General features: G+C 31.9%; 3 protein-coding genes across 7 annotated transcripts; 2 read left to right on the top strand and 1 right to left on the bottom strand.

The window, feature by feature from the left end:
• Window positions 1-424: 424 nt before the first annotated feature.
• On the bottom strand, window positions 425-4,498 carry LOC107424927 (ADP-ribosylation factor-like protein 8a). 2 transcript variants are annotated; one of them, XM_025076791.3, is made up of 7 exons: window positions 4,202-4,498; window positions 3,597-3,696; window positions 3,169-3,250; window positions 3,048-3,080; window positions 2,762-2,883; window positions 1,340-1,501; window positions 425-845 (listed from the first exon to the last, which is right to left on the bottom strand). In XM_025076791.3, the coding sequence occupies exons 2-7, from the start codon at window positions 3,620-3,622 to the stop codon at window positions 728-730; spliced, it is 543 nt and encodes a 180-aa protein (XP_024932559.2). In that variant the 5' UTR covers window positions 3,623-3,696; window positions 4,202-4,498; the 3' UTR covers window positions 425-727. The 2 variants fall into 2 exon arrangements, with proteins under 2 accessions (XP_024932559.2, XP_015890308.2); XM_016034822.4 differs by lacking the exon at window positions 3,597-3,696 and having other exon boundaries at window positions 4,202-4,493.
• A 4,954-nt stretch (window positions 4,499-9,452) lies between these two features.
• LOC125419894 (uncharacterized) lies at window positions 9,453-13,566 on the top strand. 2 transcript variants are annotated; one of them, XM_048466407.2, is made up of 9 exons: window positions 9,453-10,102; window positions 10,433-10,617; window positions 11,085-11,360; window positions 11,466-11,524; window positions 11,647-11,683; window positions 11,803-11,874; window positions 11,997-12,147; window positions 12,338-12,505; window positions 12,897-13,566. In XM_048466407.2, exons 1-9 carry the CDS (start codon window positions 9,914-9,916, stop codon window positions 13,251-13,253), a joined length of 1,494 nt encoding a protein of 497 aa, XP_048322364.2. In that variant the 5' UTR covers window positions 9,453-9,913; the 3' UTR covers window positions 13,254-13,566. The 2 variants fall into 2 exon arrangements, with proteins under 2 accessions (XP_048322364.2, XP_048322365.2); XM_048466408.2 differs by having other exon boundaries at window positions 9,976-10,102; window positions 10,449-10,617.
• A 1,939-nt stretch (window positions 13,567-15,505) lies between these two features.
• On the top strand, window positions 15,506-20,885 carry LOC107424935 (uncharacterized). 3 transcript variants are annotated; one of them, XM_048466399.2, is made up of 3 exons: window positions 15,506-15,856; window positions 16,588-17,090; window positions 19,766-20,885. In XM_048466399.2, exons 1-3 carry the CDS (start codon window positions 15,814-15,816, stop codon window positions 20,621-20,623), a joined length of 1,404 nt encoding a protein of 467 aa, XP_048322356.1. In that variant the 5' UTR covers window positions 15,506-15,813; the 3' UTR covers window positions 20,624-20,885. The 3 variants fall into 3 exon arrangements, with proteins under 3 accessions (XP_048322356.1, XP_048322354.1, XP_048322353.1); XM_048466397.2 differs by having other exon boundaries at window positions 16,506-17,090; XM_048466396.2 differs by having other exon boundaries at window positions 16,485-17,090.
• The last annotated feature ends 2,135 nt before the right edge of the window (window positions 20,886-23,020 follow it).

The raw sequence follows: 23,020 nt of genomic DNA, 5'->3' as shown, positions 1-23,020 counted from the left end.
CATAAAATAGTTTATTGTCATTTAATCAAATAACTTTTCTTTATTTTGAATCACATATTTTACGTTATAGTCCAAAATATATATATATATATATATATATATATTTTACCTATTGATGGAAAGACCCTTAACTCTGTAGACCGCATATGACAACAAAAAAAATTTCCCTTAATTTTTTTAATTATCAATATTATTAAAAGATCTAGCAATTCTATTTTTTTTTTTAGTCATATTTTGTTTGGTTGTTGTCATATTTAACATTAATAGATGAGGGATAGGTTACATGACATGGGCCAATCTAAGCCCTGAAATTGAGAAGATCGTTGATCCATTTTGGGGTAATTTCCTATATATATATATATATATATATTGAAATTTTGAGAAGATTGTTTGAATAGCCATTAACATCTGATCGTAAATAAAATGATTTAAAGTATAAAAAAATATTATTATAAACATATATTTAATTTTGATTAAAAGATTTTTTTTTTTTTTTTTTCGTCTATGGCTATATAGCCCTTACATTGGTGAGGAGTATGAGGGAGATTGTCCAATTCCTCAAAGAAAATTCAAAAACACTACAGAAAGCAATTTGGAGCAAATAAAAACAAGAACAAAAATAATCAGCAATCAAGTTAGACAAGTAAATCCCACCACCAACAACCCACAAGTGAATCCTTCAGAAATTATGACACACAAATGGAAAAAGAAAGAAGTCAAAGCCTATTCAGCTTTTTGATTTTGAATGCTTTACAAGCCAATCAATAACTGAGTCAATGTTGGTTGAGTTCTTGCATGAGATCATGAAGCAACAAACTTCTCTATCTGTAATTAATCTGAGTTCCCTGTAAAATACAATGCAACTACTAATCAGTTATAGGTAAAAATAATAACAATTCTAAAACCAAATACTAAAATCTCATTCAATTTAATCAAAATGAAAAACTGTATGAGATATCTCCCTTCAAAAGAGGGGATTTTACAAACCAGAGGAGAATGTAAGGCATTGAAAGTATAGAATGCTAAAAAAATCTTAAAAGTGGGTCCGAAGATGGAAGTTTATTTTCCCAACGTTTTTGAGTTTTCTATCTGAATCATGGATATTTTTTACTTTCTTCTTCAGGACATTCTAAAATAAGGAAAAAAAAATACAATGCAGGTAGGAGGTTTCTACTAGAAGCAGGATTTTGAATGACAAAATGAGATGCTTAAACCAGGTCTCAGATAATTTACAAATAAGAGAAAATGCAATATACTATCAGCATCAGATCTAAAACAATTAGCTAACTTCCTAAAGTAGAAGCCGACATAAAATTTCTAATCAAGTAAAATGTCTTACATTTGATCAGTCAAAGCCTGTTTAGACAGAGCTCCTGGCTTATCAATCTTGTTTCCTAGCACCAGCAATGGTATACCACTCAATGAGGGTTTACTCAACAAATCATGAAGTTCACGTTTCGAAATGCTTAAGTTATCAGGATCTGCAGCATCAACGACATACCTGCAGCAAACCATGGGAGATAAGAACTTGGTAACACGATAAAAGATTGAAGTTAACTGAATTGTATAAAGTTATAATCTTAATTCTAAAGTATTACCAATTAAATGCATAGAACATTTTACAAACAGCTAAAGGCTTAGACTACAGAACAAAAATATCATCAACATAAGTGTTATTGCCAGTCACATATTTTCAAGGATAAATGTAAGACAAAATCAGACAACATAAGAGTTTATGAATAAGGTAAAACATATGTGCACAAAAGTATCAGAATGCAGCTGCTACCTGCAGAAACTAAAATAGAGAGTGGCAATGAGGTCAACCAAATCTAAACCAAGAATTCTCTACAGCTGTTTGAGACTTCCTTGCCTCTACAACCCTAACTCATGCTAAATTAAAAATACTGAATCTTCCTTGGCTGACATACAAAACTAAGACTGAGTATCTCAATGGTACAACCATAATTTGTGTGAGGTAAATAACACAACAACCATGTCAAAGCATTTTCTATCTATCAGTATTTGTAAATGAGAAAAAGCCTCAGTAAAAAGAGCTTAATCCGGAGCATGCAAGTAACCATTAGGCTTTGATCAGTCTCATGTTCACGTGGATTGCTAACCAGCTTGAAGTTCATGGAAAGAAACAAAAAACAACAATATGCCTAAATAACTGATAAGTGTATAAGCCAAAAGATAGGTTTGCATCCTAGACATTGAATATAACAGGTGAAAACAACACCCAGAGGGTCAGAAATGCAAAAAATAAAAGAAAAGAAAATCACAATGAATACAATTATGAAAGGATGTTCACTGAGAATCGTAACCACTAAATTTATAAACCACCATTATATATTCAATCAGATATTCATTTGATTTTGAAGAGTCAAACATATTTGCTGGCATACATATATCCAGGACCAAAAATAGATCAAAAGAAGAATTATGTATCATTGACTATGTTCAATTTTCTGTTCAACACTAAAGGTGGACTACATCGTTTTAGCATCGAGTCCAAGTTTCTGTTCATTTTCTAGTAATACTAATATCAAAGTAACAGCAAGTTCAATCTCACAAACTTACAATGGAAAGTTTCAACCATATTAAAGGGATGATCTGTAAATTGAAAAGGTATACATATTTGCAGAAATAAAATGGAATAACTGATAAAAAATACCTTAGATATACAATTTTCTTTTCAAAAATTCAATATAGAAGATACAAGAATATAAAGTTAAATTGAGATAGAAAATTTGTGTCATACACTATAGCAGAAACTGCTCGACAGTATCTCTCCCACATGCTTCGGAACCTAGGTTGACCTCCAAGATCCCACAACTTTATTGTAACATTCCCTTTTGTTACCTTTTTCATATTAAATCCTACCTGCAGATTGGAATGTATCCATTGTTGCAATAAATTAATTTTATTATTTATTCACAGATGGAAATAACCACAAGAACTAATTATAAGAGCAAAGTTTACAAGCATTTGATTTATCGTTTGCAAAAATTGATAGTAACCATAAACTTTTTGAAAATGTAACTCACCGTGGGGATCATATCCTCACTGTATCCACCAGTCTGGAAATAAATAACAAGAAATCAATTTTCATCAGCCCAAGGAATCGGACAAAAGAAATGTTAATACATAGCATGCTGGTTTACTTACCGCTACAACATTTACAAGTGAAGTCTTTCCAGCATTCTGAAGTCCTATCAAAGACAGCTCCATTTCCTGCTTGAAAAAGAGGCTGAAATCGAATTCACAAAGAGGTTAGCACAAACACTGTGAACAGCTGATACATTAAGGTCAGACAACAAATGCAAAGGCAAACTGATAATATTCCTGAAAATTTTCTCATAGCTGCAACGGGGTTTTAGGTGCAACCAAAAGAAACATCTAGAAAAATCAATATCTATAAGCAGTCAGCTGTTAGCATTAAGCTATCATTGTTAAATTAGCTTTACATATTTTAAGACATACGTTGACTCATATAGACTTCCAGACATACGTTGAGACTGAAGATTCCTTATCTTTACCATTATGACAGTGTAAGTAGTTGAGCTCGATTATCAAGCAGCAATACATGCTCTTACCCTGCAACTGTAATTGTTCCATTCATATTCCTTTTTTCTCAGCTTTTGCTCTCTTTTAAGTCTGTTATGCATCTTTGGGATGCAAACTGTTCATTATCATCTACATAAATGCAGAAATTAATAATGCCGACAGCGGCAGCAAGCTTCAAGTTTAATAAATTCCCCGCGCCCCCCCCCCAAAAAAAAAAAAAAAAAGAAAAAGAAAAAAAGAATTCAATCTCCGTAAATATAACCCCTGAAAAAGCAAGCATGCTAATCCAGACACAATCATTTTCCGATTCTCCACTTGATTTACCATATCGTAAAAAAATTTGAAGGATAATCGAAAACATAAGACAGCTTAATAACCAATAAGCTAAACGTCAAAAAATTAACCAATTCGGAGCAAATTTTTATTATTTCCTCAAAGCAACCTCCGCAAGAGGAATACCATCTCCAATCCAAAACACATTTCGAAAACAAAATCAATAAAGAAAGGAGAAAAAAAATACACAAATTCCTAAGATACATGCATGAAAATTTAACAGCAAGTGTTATTCCAAAAAATTATTATATATAGAGAAGGGGAAAAAAAAAAAAGTTTCAAAAGAGATGAAGGAGCAGACCTTCGGAGCCAATTGAGAAAAGCTTCCCACAAACCCATTGATGATCAGAGAAGAAGAGGAAGATCGGCAAAAATCCCTCGTTTTCACGAAGAGAGAAAGAGGTGGAGATCTCTATCAAAAACACTCTAACCTCTAATCGATCTTCGGGAAAGCCCCTCTCTCTTCCCTTCGCCTTTTTTTTTTCCCCTACTGATTACCGTATAATCGTACAAATATAATATCGTTTTTATTTTACGGTATTCCTCCTGTCTATACCCATACAAAGTTATATACGAAACCCAAACCACCTCGTCATTTTTGGTTGGGCAATACTCCGGTCTTTTTTAACGACCTTGAGCTTCCCTAATATTTACCGAACCAACCACGTTATGGTGTGCCCGACTCCCCTCCTAAGTTTGATCTCACCGTCCAAATATTACGTGGGTCCCGATACTCACTCCTTATGGGGTCTCACTAATTGATAATTTGCGGTTAAGATGTCGTTGCAACGTCTCGAATCGTAAAAAAAGTGAAAATAGCTTGAAACGGCCAATACAAGACAGACCGTGAGTTTCGTCGATGGGCAATGGATGAAGATTCTAATTCAATGTGAGAGATATTCGGAGTGGTAGTGGACGGTCGCGATTGAAGAGCACGTACCAATAGATGTTGAGAAACATAATGTTATGCTGAGATGGTAAGACAACGAAGCGCTCGGTGATTGGGCTTCCGTTTTTTTTTTTAATCAAGTCTGACAGTGGAAATTACATATATGGTGTCCTTAATGTGAGGCAAAGCCAGCTGAATACTTTGCGTTGCGTGTTGGACAAAGGTTTGATCTCAACCAGCACTACTTAGTTACCAATGAAGTATTGCCACTTGTAACCGTACTTTAATATTATAAACTTATATCATATACTTCGCAATACATAAAAGATATTTTTTATTGTCAATCATATGATGTGTGTAACATACTAAAATATTAGATATAAATTTTCATACGATATTACTGTTATACAAGACAAATATAAATTAACTTTAATTTGCTGCCATATATTAATAACAAAGTTATTGTTTTTATAAAGTGATTCTGAATTCAAACACGTAAGAATAAAAAAATAAAAAAAATAAAAAAATCTTACTTATGTGACAACTGCCACTTATGAGATAAGTAAAATTTCACTAGCTTATTCAATTGTTGAACCAATTAAGCGAAACCCCTTGTTAAATTTTTATCTACTATGGGGATTTGTTCTTTTAGCACGTTAGGGAAAGAAATTTACCAAAAAACAGTAACTAAATTACTTTATGCAAAATTCATACGCACATCACCAATTTGCTTATGTGTAGATTGGCTTTCTCAAATCAAACATAATAGCTAGGATCATGATGATGAATCTGACTAAATTTCGTTGTAAAATTACAACTTATTTTGAGAAAAGCTCCTAAATTTCCATTGATTGAGCATGTTTGCAGTGGACCTTTTTTGTAGGTTGAATTTGTACCAAATCTGTGGTTTCAAGCTCTTGGTTTTTAAAAGAATCTGCCTCCTTCTACCTGCCCCACCAATCAAAAGGGCAGAAAAAAAAAAAAGGAAAAAAAAAAAGGTTGGGCAAAAGATTAAAGAAATTAAGAGAATTAGATGAATGCATGCTGTAGATATGATAAAATTGGCGTGTCTACTTGCTCATTCTGATCTGGCAACCATTAATTGTCTAAATTTGTCAGTTTCTATTGACGCTTTGAGTGATAGGAACGATTTTTTATTTTTAGTTTTTAGAAAGAGAAGAAGTTGCAAATATAAGATAGGATATACAAGGAAAAATCTTTGACCACTTGAAAGATTTTTTTTTTTTTAATTTTTTTTTCATATATGGAAAAGAAATATTGAAAAAGAAAGGGGACAAGTTGCCATGCTTGGCTGGAGAAAAAGCAAAGTGCAAGCAAAAAGAGCCGGAGAGATTTTAGTTCTTTCATGTGATGTGAATCTTTCTTATCTATTTGTCAAAAGGCAGATGATCTTCAGCCCTTATAGGACATAGATCCCCTAAATACATTTTCTGATTTTGAAGCCCTTTTTTTTTTTAAAGAAAAATAAAATTATTAAAGCTCACAAAAATTTCTATCTTTTCTGAAATATTTTCAAATGAAAATGACAAGTGTTCTTTTTTAAAGGAGAAAAAATGACAAGTGTTATGAATTGTCATAACACAATTTTTTATTTTCTTTTTTATATCAATATAAAGACTATATGTATATATATATATATATATATATATACCAATATGACAACCTATTATTTATACAGAATAAAAAAATTTATGAAGCCAGAATTTAAGATTTAACATCTTCCAACAAAATTTATAAAATTAAAGAACTTAAAATTTGTGGGATTCTTCCAAAAAAAAATAATAATAATTCAAAAAGAGAAGACAAGAACATTGACATGTACTAGCTCAAATCCTACTTTCTGACTAGTAATTTTGTTAAGGAAAAAAAAAAAAAAAAGGACTAGTAATTTTGTGTTTTTTATTTCACAGATTTCTATCATCCTAAACCTCGTACTACATGATGCATCAAATCGAGTGAATAAAATTGCTAAGCCCCAAGAAGAGAATAAATACCGTATCTATTTTGCATCATTACATGACATTTTTACTAACACCGTAATTTTTGTTGAACTTAAAGTTTCAAAGCAGTAATCATCATATTCACCATCTTTAATTTCACTTGTCATCCTTCTCATTTTCATTTTTACCACGACCATCTCAAGAACCGGAGGAATAGCCATATCACTGTCTTAACTGTTACAGGACATGAAAATATAAGAAACATGATGATGTACATTTTTCAATACTATAATTTCTAGTAGGATTAAATTTATTTATATAATTCCTCAATGTAAACGCATATAGGTTAAGTTATATATATATATATATATATATTCCCGAGCAATCTAAACATATTTTTCTTTTTTCTAAATGTGATTCATGACAAATTATTTCCCCAAAGTTATGTGCAGTCCATATCTTATAGTATATAACAGAAACACACATATACAACATGCTCAGGTTCGCAATTTGAGAACATTTTATGGATACACATTATTCCATAATGTTGTTTGAGCAAAATTTGTCTACAATATTAATCCGCACAATATCTTAAAATTTTCATCCTTACTTAAATAGCACAATTATATTATAATATTTCAAATTACAATTAATTAGATATGTGTTGAAGATTCAAAAAGATTAAATTTCTAATTTTGAGTGGAATTTAATATAGATTAATTACATTTTGATTTGAAAAAGTTGCACTTTCAAGTTTTTAAATTTAAAATATTTCAATTTTAACCTTCAATTTTGTTTTATTGCATTTTAATCCGATTGAATTTCTAGCTAAAGGTGATCAGCCCTTCCATCAAATATAACCAATTAAAATACAAGTAAGAATAATTTAGGTCCTCTAATTTTAGTTTATTGTTATCTAGGCATTAAGTTTTACAAAATTTACCTTTTAATACTATCTTGTGTCAAAAATCTAATTGGATTAAAGTAAAACAAATTGAAATTTCAAATTTAAATAAAATATTTTAAATTTAAAGGCTAAAAATGCAACCTTCAAAATACAAAATGCAATTATTTTAATATATAATTGAAATGCAAATTAAGTTGTAGCGCTGCCTGGTAGCAACCATATTGCATGATGGGGATGTTCCTTTTGCTCTGCCAAGTGAGCTCCTAAAAGGTGGACCGGCTGAAATCTCCTCGATCATCGGTTCCAATATAAATTTCTCGCATCCTCAATACTGTTGTTGTTAATGTTGTTGTTTTTTTTTTTTTTTTGGTTAATTTTTTTATATTATGTTGTGTTGAACGTAGTTTGTCCTGTATACTTTGAAAATCACGGTACACTGCCCCTAAAGGGGCCATTTTTTTTTTTTTAAATCAAGACCGTAGAACAGGCTCGGAATAAACTCTTAGTGTCCGAATTGGGATCGGATCAGTACCGACAAATTAAGAACCCAGCCCATATATATACATATATATATATATATATATATTTATTTTATATTTTATATATTTAGACTATCATATTTTTTAAAAATATATTTTATTATAATTATAAATTTATATTTTGATGTATTTTATTGTATTTTTATTACATTTTATTTATAAAAGAAAATTTTTTTATATAAATTTTTTTAAAAAAATTATATCAATCATAAAAAAAAAAAAATAAACGGAAAAAACCGTCTCGCTTCATCCCCGATTAGAAAATCACTGTCCTATCCCACTTTTAAAAAAAAAAGAAAAAATCACGAAAATAGGATGAAAAATTTTTCATAGAAATGGGGATGAGATTCCACTTGGAGATTGAGAAACAAAGGTGGTGTTAATATACTCAATTAAATTAGTAATTATTTATGTTTATGTGGTGTTAATATTTTCAGTTAAATTAGTAATTATTTATGTTTATAAACATGCAGATTAATGAAAGCTAATAAAAATCCAGCCCCTATAATCCATGCATTATTATTACAATCAGGTTGGGATAGTTGCAAAAAGCTACTCTCCTCCCTAAGACTAATGATATGCATAGAGATGATTTTCCTTTCTTTAAAACGAAGCAATCGCCCCAATTGTGGACCCTCTAATTGCGGAATTAATTAATGACGGTTAAATGTTTATTGTCAAGTATTTGGACAAATCCCGATTCCGATTCTGTTTTATTTTTATTTTTATTTTTTTATTTTATTGCAACTCACGTTAAGAATATTTAATTGTTAGTTATTTAATTTTCTTTTGGTTAGATATCCGTTTCAAGTGGCCGGTATTTGCTCTTTTTCGGCACTACTAATTCTTATCACATTAATTTTATGCACCTTCAAGTCTTTCAAAGTGTTTCGTAGGAATATGGATTATTACAATTGATGACCCCAATGTTAGTCTTTGTTGCAAATGAGAGGTTGATCTGTTTTTTGCTTTGTTTGAATGTATTTTAATCTATTAATCTTATATTATCATCTTACCACACTTAATAACAAAATCAATCAAATTAATTTGTGTTTTGCTTAAAGCAACCAAAAATAAAAAATAATAATAGAATGAAGCAAAAGGAAACTCTTATTGTTAGCCAGAACAGTAGGAGCAGAACACTAACTCTACTTCCTCGCAGCACATATCATTTTTTTATTTTTTTTTGGTTTCTTTTTCAATTTGTAAATGGCTAGAGATTTAAGTGGAAAATCATACGTTGCAAAGGGAAAAAGCAGAGGCCAATTTGCAATCACACTGGAAAAAAGAATGCAAAAAAGATTACTATATTTTTTATTTTCCGGAAAAGGAAGAAGCTAAAGCGATAAAAAGAGGGGCTTAGATAGAAAGATAAGAAGATCATGAAAAAAACAAAAATCTAGTCAATTCCTTCAATATGGGGAACCATAGATTTCGGCTCTTGATTCGTTACCTCCTTCTCTAATACAAATTTTTTTTTTTTTTTTTACACCTTTTTCTTTTATACAATCCAACCAAAATTCCTTAAAAACCATAGCCACAAGCTATTCTTACCTTCTTCCCCAAGTCAGACCCCAAGAATTTTTTTCTATCATACTTTTTTTTCTTTTTCCTGGTTCTGTCTCTCACCCTCAAGCTAGACATTGAATAGGAGTTTTTTTTTTTTTTTTTTTCTTTTCATTTTGGAGAAAATTGTTCATAGTTAAAATATTCTCCAATGCCCGGTCCAAATGGGGTGTTTCTTCGTAATTTTGTTATCATCTTGGTTTCAGCGTCGGTGTTCTCGCAAAATTGGTTGGTTTTTGGGTCTGCTGTTCAGGAACAGAGCTTCAAAAGACCAGATCCTCTGCGTTTCTTCAAGTACTACAATGGAGACTTTGATGTTCAAAATAAGCATTACTGGGCGGTATGTTTCCATTTTCTTTCATTCTTCAATTCAATTTGAATTTTTTTGTTGTTGGAACGCCCACATCAACTAATCTGTATCGTCCACGTAAGCATGTGGCTCACTTAAATTTTTTCACTTTGTGGTGGGTCTCATCGCTCGTGGACGTTTGATTTGGAATGTGACTTGTCCTTGTACTGAACGAAAAAATAAAACATGGATATAAGTAAAGATCATAAAAACATTACTGTAATAAGGAAAATATATATATGAAAAAAAAAAAAAGAAGAAGTTACCGTGGGGTTAAAATAATTGATTTGGTGTGTTTTCTTTTTTTCTCATATTTTCCAGTCTACGGCACTTACAGGAGTCCATGGATATGCAATTGCAGGAGTGTGGTTGCTATGCGGGATGGTATTCGGGATTTTCATGACTTTCAAGCACCCAAACATGAAGAGCTGGGCAATAAGCGAATTCCTGGAACATTACTACATCACAATATTCTGGCTTGTCCTCCTCTTTACGTTTCTCGCCCTGTAAGTGCAATTATATTTGTACATGCTTTATTTATTTATTTATTTTGTAGAGGATTAATATACAAAGAAAGACCCCAAAAAAAAAAAGAGTGTATATAGAATAATCTTTATGCATGCATGTTTATTTGGTTTTTAATGTGTTTGGGCCTTCCGAAAGGCCTTTAGTCAAAGATTATAACATGTGATATTAAAAAAAAAAAAAAATTACGTGAAAACGGGTGACATATAAAAGGATGTCTATAATTAATTCTAAAAACATAAAGACATATATGAAAAATCGGTACACCATAATTATTATAATTTTCCCCCATATATATAATTTCTAAGATTGAAGTACTCGGAGATATCTATCTAAACTTTTATAAGCTTCCATTTTTCATATAGTTTATACATGTCTTTAATAAGACTATTGTATATATGCACGTTGGATGCATGAAACTGAGATAGCATTGTTATGTGTTGGATAGAGTTTCGTCAAGTTTGGTGCTGTCAGCAAACCAGGATTCCTTAAAGAAGATGGAAAATTTGAGGGAAAGCATTGAGAATGTAGGTAAAGATGCTCGGCGAACCATCAGAAAAGTTGTGGAAGCAATGACAACAATGGAGAGTCTTTTGGTCCCTTATAATTCAGACATGGCTAAAGTCTTGCGTGTCACAAGCCATCAACTTGGGAAGGCATCGCTACTCATCCAAAGTGTTGTTCACAACATTGGGGCTTCCATTCACAAGGCAATTCAAACTTCGTAAGCATTTACCTACTTCTTAATAATCATTCTCTACCGATAAGTTTTAATTGTTAATTATCTGGCTTAATTAACAGTTAATTTTCACTCTCTCTGTTGTTCTAGATATATAGCACATCTTGTGGTTGTAATCTTCAACTTGGTTTTAGTGGTTGCAGCATTAGGTGAGTCCAAATATTAATTTTATATATTTTAAAAGTATTTGGATTCATATAATGACAAAAATGTAACTGAAATTCTAAAACTATGATTGGTAGACTAATGGATTGCTGCTGCTTTGGCTCAGTTCTGATCCTGACGCATTGGTATCCAGGATTTGTTATGTAAGTAGACATACAAAACCCTTTTTTTTTTTTTTTTTTTTTTTGTGATTGATTTATTAAATCGTTTCTTGAGGGAATAAAATTTAGTTTAATTTCTCTTGTTTTTGTTATCCCCGCAGTATAATTTTCCTGTGCTGGATCTTAACGACCTTTGGCTGGGTTTTGACTGGCTTTGATTTCTTCTTCCACAAGTAAGCGCCATATAGTTTCTATAATTTCCCTCTCTTTCATTTTTACTAATTAAGTTGTACTCTAAATTAATAAATCAATGCACATATTTATTGATATCAAATTCCCTTGTTGTGCAAAACAGTTTTATTGAAGATACATGTGCTGCACTTGAAGATGTTAAACTCAACCCCCAGAACAATAGTCTCAGCTCGGTGCTACCTTGCATGGATCCCTCATACTCGCAGAAGATAATGGTTCAAATTGGCTCCACCGTCCATATTTTTATATCTCAGGTACTAAATATTATAACTAACTTCCATCATTAATGATATTAATGATATGAAACAACTTTCTCTCTGTTTTTAAAAGACATTTGATAATCATGTTATAAATGGTATTTTCTTTTAAAATTAGTTATATTGAATTCGCTTATACAAAATTACAAATATGTAACTGCTAAATTTGTTTTGACGTGTTTTGCAGTTGAATTCTAAAGCAGAAGACTTCTATAAGATGTTTGGATTAGATGAGCAGAATGAGAACTTATATGGAGTTATCCAAATATGCAATCCTTTCAAAGGACCACCTGAGTACAGCTATGTGCCAGAAGGCTGCCCAAAGAATTCTATTCCAATAAGCCAGATACCAAATGTAAGCGTCAATATTGCCATGTTTAACGATACATTATCACCATTAAATTAAGAAATTTCTTGGCTTGATTTAAGATTTTTATCTTTTTTAATTTTTGATGAAACGAAACTCATCCATTACTAAAAGAGGTCATTACAATCGATGGTCAGGGCATGCACTAGTGAGCCACATAGGCTTAATTTAAGGAATTTAAGTTACATTTTTTAAGTTTTATTGGACAGTTTATATTGGACACTAACTATTTATAAGCCCTAATAAATCACATGCATAGTACCCAAAATAAGCTTTCGAATGAATTTTGTATATATATATATATATAATTTATTTATGTGGAGACATATAAGGTATATATATATATATGACTAAATTAACATAAAATTCATATATATAGATCCTTGCAAGCTTCACTTGTTTTGATGAAGAGAATAATATTAATGAAGGATGCAAAAGTAGTGGAAGAGTAATTCCTGAAGCCTCTTACAACATGGCCAGAGATTACAGTGAAGCAATCCAGGATCTGCTAGATATATATCCGGAGTTGAAGAGCCTCACAGAATGCAAATTAGTAAAACAATTTTCTAATGTGGTTTTGCAACAATGCAAGTCCATCAGGGCTGCAATTCGATGGCTATGGGTGTTGATGCTTTTTCTTTCCATTTCCATGGTGGCTTTGGTATTGACTTGGGTTGCAAAAGCTTTCCAAGATAGGGGAAGATCCTTCTCTATGTGTTCCATCAGCCCTGGATAGTAAGTATCATATACATATAGTTCACAGGAGAAAAGAGAAAAGAAGAAGAAGGCAGGAAATTTTTCATTATTAGGAAAGTTGAAAAGGGAAATTTTAATTTTTTACATACATTTTTTTCAAAATATATTTAATAAAACTAAAAAAGAATGTAATCTGTACATATCTATGCGTACACGTGCACACAAATATATATTTGGATGTAGATTAATATACCCTATGGTTGTCGTAAGACATTTATTTAGCCATGGAGGTGGAGTGTAATTAAATGAAAGGAAATTAATAATATGGAAAATCACTGTGCAACTTCTGTTTATTCTTGATTATTTTAAAAAAGAATGTGCAACTTAATTATGTTATATTTCTTTGTCAAAAAAAAAATTGTTATATTTCAGATTTAATTATATTAGCTGAAAATTGTATTTATTCTGCAAAGATAAATTAAATAAAACATATCAATTTTTTTTTAAAAAAAAAAATAGTATACTTTTTTTCAATATGTTTTATATTAAATTTGCAAACCCTTCCTTCAATACAAGCCATGATTAATTCCTCATAATCATCTTCTCAAAAATTAAAAAAATATATATATATAACGCGTCATAATCAGATTAGAAAGTTGTCGTGGGATTAGTCAAACAAAGATAAATTATTGTTTCCACTGGTGTCTGATATTATACACGTATCCTTGAACAGTACTTAATTAATAAATATAGACAATAACTCTTCTACCTAATTGATTAAGAACAATAACTCGTCTGCATGCTTCATCATAAAATTGCATATAAGTCAAACGGAATAGTTGGTTATCATCCCAACCTCCTATCTCCAATCCCCACAAAAAACAAAAACAAAAAGAAAAAAAAAAATTTTCAACCAACAAATTAATGTGGAAGACTCTTTTGCAAATAGTGTTGGCATTTGATTTGTTCAGTAGTAATCAAAATTAAGTGAAATTGGAAATTGTAAATAAGGAGTTCAGAAAATTGGTCAAAAAGCAAAATTATGTTTCTTCTACATTGCTTAATGATCAAGGGTTGGGGAAATATTCGTTACCAAAAAAAAAAAAAAGGGGTTGGGGAAATATTTTCCAAGATTGTATTCTTAACCAAGCAATCCCAATCTCTATGTGTCCCTGTGGATCAAGGAATTAGGGGACTCATGGCAGCGAGAGAAAACTGTTAGATATTAAAAATGGGTCAATTAATCATCAAAATTGTAACCACCTACTAATTATTCCAATTCCAGTCATACTATCTTCTTCTTCCTCTTTTTTTTCTTTTCTTTTTTTTTTCCCCCCACAAAATCATGTTCTAATCCAGCTATGGTCCTGATGTTATCCTATACCATTTACTCTTTTTCTTTTTATAATTAATTAGGATACCAAATCCTTATTTTCTCTTATTATGTTTAATTGATCATCATGACTTATGAAAGAAAATAAAATTAGTCAAGTTAGAAATCTGTCTCTCTTTCTCTCTCCCTATATATATAACTAATCATATATAATATAAGTTTTATTTCCCTTTTTATTTTAGGACATTCAAATATATCTTCTTCTTTTTTCTTTTTTTTTTTAAGGTAAAATAGACCTATATTTTTTTGAAAAAATATATCTATGTCTAAATGATGAACTTATTCTCATAAGTAAGTGCTTGTATTGATAACATTTTTTTTTTTTTTGATATAAATGTTTTGTGCTAAAAGTAAAAGTTGAAATATATTTGTCAATCATTTTTTTTCTTTTAATTTGTTTTATAAAATTGTTTTATTATTTTTTTAAAAGAAAAACTCTTTTGGTTTTTTTTTTTTTAAATTTTAAGAACCATTTTTTTAATACTCATATGGATAATTAAATATGTTGTCAGATTTAGACATATATGCCAAAAAAAAAAAAAAGAAATAAAAGAGAAAATTATTTTAATATGATATTGTTGAACTGATTTTTTTTTTTTTTTTATTGTTTGTACTTTGAATATTAGCTTGCAAATTATGTAACAAATAAATAAATTATGTGAATCACAAGTGAACGGTGAACCTGGGGCCACGAAACCTATGACAGCGCGACGTAGCATTTTGGTGGCTGCCTAATTAGCACACAAACTGTTAAACACTCATTGGATGCTCATAAGGGAAAAAATCCAGTAATTATTAACATAATCACCGAACTAAGTAAATTAATTCTACAAGATGACACCAAAAAGGGCAAAAAAAAAAAAAAAAAAGGAATTAATTAATAGACAATACGTACATAATCTCTAATTAAAGCTAGCGATCTTCCTGGAAAAAGCACTTTCCAGATTTATCTATCTCAAACATTACCTCGGGGCCTAAACTCATAGTCCGTCCCACAGGAGAGTGAGCAACTTTGGTCCAGGGTCAACATCATCGACCCCAGATCCAATTGGACAGAAATAAACTACCCAACTTCTCCAATTATCTGTTTTCTTTTTCCTTTTTCCTGTTTCTGTGGAATTGGGTATCTGGGATTGCTTGGTCTGCTAATCTTGGTTAGGCGATATTTTCAGTCACCATTCACAACAACCATCAGCGGGGAAAACCCATGTCTGGGAATTTGGCCCCGCTTATTGTTCGGGTGTTTTCAGGTAAGCTACTCTTTAACTTTCGTATTTTTTCTGTGTACTGGATTTTGTTGGGACAAAGGAGGTTTTTTTGAGTTGATTATGGGTTTAAGCTATGGTATTAGGGTGTTCATGTGGATCTATCATGTCAAGGTTGAATTCTGATATGCAAGTTTTTGAACCGATGGTTAAATTGGTAATGATAGTCACCGATCCCTTGGTTATTCTTCATTTTAATTTAATGCGTTGTTTCTCCAAATTGTTGTCCTTAATAAAAACAAAATTTGGCCCCGCTTTGATTGGCTTTAATTGGGAACTGATTATTGTTCAATTATACAAATTGAGCAGTTGACAATTGAGTTCTTAATGTATAAAATTTCTGGTTGCATAAACCAGCTACAGTGCTGAGCAATTTTAATTTAGTAGGACTTAGTTATCAGCAATTTTAATTTATTAAGAATTAGGTATCAGGAATTTTAATTTATTAGGACTTAGTTATCATCAAATCATTTTTTTACATCTTCAGTCTTCTAATTCGTGCTGGAGTTTTTCTTAAAACACTTTTGGAATTAGCTACTTTAGCAGAAATGTAGGTTACCAATGATTGTGAGTTGTGACTTATATTTGGTCGGGTTTCATTGGATCTCCATAGGTTGCATTTTGTTAATTGCAGCATTATCTTGGAGATAGAAAAGGAAGAAATATGAGGATGAGGAACAAATACAGGAAACCAACCCGTTTAAGTTGCAATGCAGGGAGCAGATGTTCAATATCTGCTGTGGTGTGGAGCTTGATAGGTTGTCTTCTCATTCTTCATCTATACTCCCTTGTTCACCAAAAGGATGGGATGGGCGGAGAGATCCAGTTTCGCATGACTCACCAACCACAGTTCCGTGAACTTGAAGAGGTGGAGGAAGAAAATATCCAAATCCCCCCACCTAGGGGAAAAAGATCCCCACGTGCAGCTAAAAGAAGGCCTAAGCGGACAACCACTCTGGTCGATGAATTTCTAGATGAGAATTCACAACTTAGAGGAGTATTCTTTCCTGATGAGAGAACTGCTGTAGATCCAATGAAGGATTTGGGGAATGATACCTTTTACTATTACCCTGGAAGGATTTGGTTGGATACTGATGGAAATCCAATTCAAGCCCATGGAGGTGGTATTCTTTATGATGAAAAGACAAGGACATACTATTGGTATGGAGAATATAAAGATGGACCCACCTATCATGCTCACAAGAAAGGAGCAGCACGGGTATGTTCTTTGTATTGAAAGCATAATCTTTTGCTTCACTTTAAGTTGATTTGTTGTGTTGGTTGTTATGGTTCTAGAGACGCAAAGCTTTCATTTATTATTTTCCAATGTAAGCAATGTTTATTTCTGTTTGAAAAGCATTGGTTTGTCTAACCAATGCCAAACATCTTGATTGCATATATGATTCACTCGTCTTCTCATAACTTAGTCTCTGTACGAGTTGTCGTCTATGATGATCAGATTGAACACAGTAATGATGACATTGTGCTCTTTGGTGGAGGAAAGAATTTCCTTGCTTAGGGAGGATTACTGTTGGTGACCCATATCAGACAGTTCTATGCATTTTGTTTTCTTTCTGCAAGGCTAGGCTGTTATATTTGCTTTCTCTGTAGGTTTTTTGCAATTCTTATATTTATCATGTTTTGGATTTATCTTGTATAGAATTTACTAAGCAGTAGTATAATTCTAGTGGAGACTCAACCCATTTATTGAACTGGAATTTTGAGTTCGTATGAATGAAACTTTTCAGATATATGAGCCATTGATAATGTTGTAGAAATTTCTGCAATGATATGAATATCTGAGATAATAATGCTGCATGGAGTTGTAGAACTCCATAAGGCACCTTATTGTAGTACACTTTTAACTCAAGAGTTTGGAGCCACAAGAATGCTTTGTTCAATGTTGAAAGTATGCAAATGATTAATGAACTTATACCTCTGAGGTTGACATTGGAATTGAGATGGCCTGAAGGTGAATATGTAAAGAGCTACATCAGACAACTTGCATTACCCAAGATCTGGAAATGAGTGTGCAGAAGCAATGGCATTTGCATGATGATCTCTTGAATTTTTATTTTTATTTTTAAATTTTTATTTATTTATTTATTAATCTATTTGCATTCTTAGATAGACTTTTCTCCCTGCTATCCTAGAGGATTGGGTTTGGGCTTTGGGGGAGAGATTAAAGTTTTTGGCAAGGATAGATGTGACTGTTTGCCACCAAAAGTAGGAAAGATAGAGCAAATATTTCCTTATGCTTTTATCTTTGATGACTCAATTGATACATACAAAGGATGATTATTAGATGAAGTTAAAGTGTCAAAAAGTTATTTAAATGATTGTACTGGAACAAGATTTTCTCTCCACTTGATCCATGTGATCTTTGACTCGACTTGTAAAATGTCTACTGTGATTTGTGCTACTTTCATAGTGCAAGGGTGTATAGCAACTCCTATCCACTTTTACGAGTTCATAAAGATCCTGTGAGTGAAATAAGATTTTTGTTCTAATATGCAGTTTTAGGGTTTTTTTTGGTTTTTCTTTTTAAATTATTTATTAATTTTTTTTTTTGGTATGTTTGAAATGGGAAAAGTAGGTCATACCTAAACTGCTGTTGCTAGAAAGGCCATAATAAAACTCAGCATCTTTCTTGATTAACTAATGAAGTGTTTTAGTTCTTAACTACCAATAAGAAACTTAGGTACAATAGACAACCATGGTTTTATTACAGTGAAATGGATCCATCTAACCAACTTCAACTAATCAGGATTTGGGAATTTTTGAATTGAGCATTTAGAGTAATAGATAATTGCATTATTGACCTAATATTTGTAGAGTAAATGGTGCAAGAGAAGCAATTTTCTATACTTTTGGGTGAATGGGGATGACCCATGTAATTGCAGTCGGTAAAAGATCTGTCAATTAGATTTAAAAGGGGAAGGAGGTGACTACAATCAGCATCCTCTATATAATAAAGAAAACTATACAATCAGCATCATCTATATAATAAAGAAACTATGGTATATCTCAATGACCAAAAAAACTATGTTTTATCTAAGTAGGATCTGTAAAACTCTTTGTCCAGTTAAGTTGTAAAGTATTGAATTTTGTGGTGAAAGTAGTTTTCAATATTTTCAGAATTGGATGCCATCTGCTGTATATAACTAACACTGTAAGTTCAAATTTTCATCAGTAGTTTTCCATGGCGAAAGGACTAATTTGGATAATTAGAAGTTTCTTGCTCAATGTGTGCAAAACATTACTGTATGGAGTGGACTAGGTGGTGTGCTTATTTTCATGTTAGTTTCTGAGTTTTAGTTTACTCAATATAATGAGATTGGGTTTAAAAATTTATAGTGCTAATTGTGATCTTATGTTGTGTTGCGCTGTCTCCAATTGCATTGGAAATCTTTAGATCATCTTCTGTGGCTGTCATCTCACTTACACGCTCCTGAGTTGAAAATATGTAAGTTCAAGATAATACTTTATATGAAAGGAGAAGAAAATTGTAAGTAAAAAAGAAAAAAAAAAATGAAAAAAATGAAAAAATGAAAAATCCTCAGAATCTGCCCATTTTCTTGAATAATTTTGTTCAGTGATGGAGAAAGACAGTCCCATGTAACAAGAGCACATTTGTTTAGACTTTTGAGTGCACTCATGGGATTGCTTTCCAATTATTGTTGGCCTTATGTGTAGTCCTGTTTTCTTTAAATGTTAGATTGCCTAGTTGTACCAGATGTCAATTCTGCTTAGTTATATAATGTTAATTTCTTGTCTTATGCACTTTGGTCCTCATCTTGTAGGACTAACATCAGATACAGATTGTTCTTGAATGATTAACTGCAGCTAGAACTCATTAGCCTTTAAATAAAGTACTTTATTTATTTTGTCCAGGTTGACATCATAGGAGTTGGTTGCTATTCTTCCAAGGACTTGTGGAAATGGAAGAACGAAGGTGTTGTGCTGCTAGCAGAAGAGAAAAATGAAACACATGATCTACACAAATCCAATGTTCTTGAGAGGCCAAAAGTGATTTACAACCAGAAGACAGGGAAGTATGTAATGTGGATGCATGTTGACGATGCCAACTACACTAAAGCTGCTGTTGGTGTAGCAATTAGTGATTACCCAACTGGTCCTTTTGATTATCTATATAGCAAACGGCCACATGGTTTCGAAAGCAGAGATATGACCATTTTCAAGGATGATGATGGCATGGCATATCTGGTTTACTCCTCTGAAGACAATAGTGAACTTCACATTGGACCATTAACTGAAGATTATCTCGATGTGACAGAAACCATGAGAAGGATTCTAGTGGGACAACACCGGGAAGCCCCTGCTCTGTTCAAGCACGATGAAACTTATTACATGATCACCTCAGGCTGCACTGGATGGGCACCAAATGAGGCTCTAGCGCATGCAGCAGAGTCAATTATGGGTCCGTGGGAAACTATGGGAAACCCATGCATCGGTGGGAACAAAATGTTTCGACTTACAACTTTTTTTGCTCAGAGCACGTACGTGGTTCCTCTGCCTTCATTTCCTGGTTCATTTATTTTTATGGCAGATCGGTGGAATCCAGCTGACTTGCGGGACTCAAGATATGTATGGCTGCCATTGATCATTGGGGGACCAGTTGATCAGCCCCTTGATTACAATTTTGGGTTCCCCTTATGGTCAAGGGTTTCGATATACTGGCATAGAAAGTGGAAACTCCCTCAGGGGTGGAGTGGGTTGACATGGATGTAGTTTCTCTTTATTTCATTAATGTATCATATTGATGGTTCTGCTTATTCTTTCACTGGCTTGCATTTGTTGTGTTACTGTAAATCTATATAAATGGGCATTGTATATATAGTTCCACAGCAAGTTGACTGAGGTGCAGAAATATTTAGTCTGTAGCACTGCCAGTGAACCTTTTCTTTTTTCAGATTATGTTAATATTAGGTTGAGGAAGAGTGTAAGTTATGCGAGAAAGATCATCTATATTGGTTGGAAATTTTGTTGACAATCAGTTTTTTTTTTTTTTCCAGGATTTCCTTCACACTGTATTTGGAGTTTGGAATCCACTAAGAAATAGAAAAAGATAAAACGGAAGTGTGGAAAGGGTATTTCTATGTTTGATAAATTGACAATGGAAGGTCCAATTGGAAGAAGGCTGTAACAAACTTCAAGATGATTTCCTACTTCCATACGCTACATTGCCGTTCAAACGTCCATTAACCCTGTATTTGTTAGACCAATATCAAACTGTTTAATAAACTCACTATTTAAAAAGGGCAAAAAAAAAAAAAAAAAAAAAAAAAGATTGGCGTTACATACCAACTTTGATAAGGACCTTGATATTTACAAATAAAAATGTGCAACCAAAAATTTGGTCCCCCCACTCTCCCTCAAAACTGAAAGACACGGTTTTTTCCTAAAAAACACCAACTATAGGACAACGACCCAAAAATGGTGACCCACCGGAAGGACCGGGTTCCTTAGCTGACTTAAAAAAGGAGAAAAAAAGAAAGCAAACGTCAAGTGGTTGCCATTGGCTGATAGAAAATATTATACAGTCTCGGACCAGGTCGAGTTGGGATATCTGTAAAGTAGAGAAAACACTCTCTCACGGACCAGGTCATGGTGTAACCTGTAAGTAATAAGCTTTTGGACCACGAAGTTCATTTTCTTTTTCTGCTTTGCTTTTGGTTGGTCGGGATGCACGATAATGCTTAGCTACTCAGTAGGAGTGGAGGTTCGGAAACTTCTTTGCCGGTTTTAGGGACCATTTGGGGTTTGTGTATCTCGACACTGAATTTTTGAGTGGGCCTCTCTCTCTCTGTCTCTCTTTTGAATTGGAGTCGGTGTGCTATCATGAATTGAACCAACCACCAGTCTCAATGTTGCACAGCACAGTCTAAAGGTCTACCGCGAGGTTTTTAATTTTTATCCAATTAATAAAAATGAAAATGTCTAATTTTTGGTCTGAATAATTTTATCAAATTATAGGTGTCTGTAATAATGTGTTTCTTTTGAGCGCTCAACTGACAAGGATTGTACCGCGTAAAAAAAAATAAAAATAAAAAGATTGACAAGAAGTATTTTGTCTTAAAACAAATCAATTATGTATAGAGTAACATATATCTTTCGTAGTGAAGTCATTCGTATGAAATGCAAGATCCAAAATCTTGTTTATATTTTAAGATTATAATTTTGTTATTTGTTATCAGTAATAATGATGACCATTAATGGAACTAATGCTACAATGACAAATACTACTTAGATGTATTTAATTATATATTAATTTTATACTAAAAATTTTATTGGAAAAAGTTAACTTTTTTAGGGTAACCTGCTAAACTAGTAAATAGCATATAAAATCATTAGTAATTAATCACTAATGTTGATAAATAGAATTTTTTTTTTTAAATTAACTAAGTTTTCATATACCTTTTATTCTATTGAAAATGAAAATCGAAACCCAAATTAACAAAATCCATCAATAATGGAAAATCCTGAAGAAAAAGAACATTGCAAGACTATAAGTTTCAAGTTCAAAATCATGTGTAAAAATTTGAATTTCTTTTTTTTTTTTTTTTCCACTGAATTCTTAACTCTAACTTAAACCATAGAAATGAAGAAAAAATTTGTAACACACTTTTATTACCTAGTTTCACATTCTTAAAATTAAGACCTTTTCAGATTTAAAAATTTTCAATGGAAAGTAAAACTTTCAATTTTATTGCAATTAGAAAGAACATGGGGAGACTGTGTGAGGACAGAGGGGCAGCTGCCTATGCCAAATCTAGAGTTTCCTTGTCTTTTCCCTCATATTAAGGTCCTATTTAGCATAATTATTTAGAAACTAGAATCAATTTTGTCAAAAATTATTTTTGAAAATATTTGAATAATTTTTTAAAAAATATTTATAGCTCTCAGAAATATTTTTAACCAAGACTAGTAAAGAATGACTTTCTCATAAAACACTTTTAAAGAAATAGAAGGGAAAAAAAACAAAAAAAGAAAAAGCAAAAGCAAAAGTAAAAGTTACACTAAATAGGACAATAGGACAGGATTGATAATACCAAATAAATTTTAATATTTTGAATTACTTCTCATTTATGAGTTATTGGAAGTAAATTTTACGACTCCTCTTTTTAG

The sequence above is a fragment of the Ziziphus jujuba genome, chromosome 7 (genome assembly GCF_031755915.1).
Source record: "Ziziphus jujuba cultivar Dongzao chromosome 7, ASM3175591v1".
In the NCBI taxonomy this organism is placed as follows: Eukaryota; Viridiplantae; Streptophyta; class Magnoliopsida; order Rosales; family Rhamnaceae; genus Ziziphus; species Ziziphus jujuba.
The sequence above is the reverse complement of the archived record's forward strand: the minus strand, read 5'-3'. Positions and strand labels throughout refer to the sequence as shown.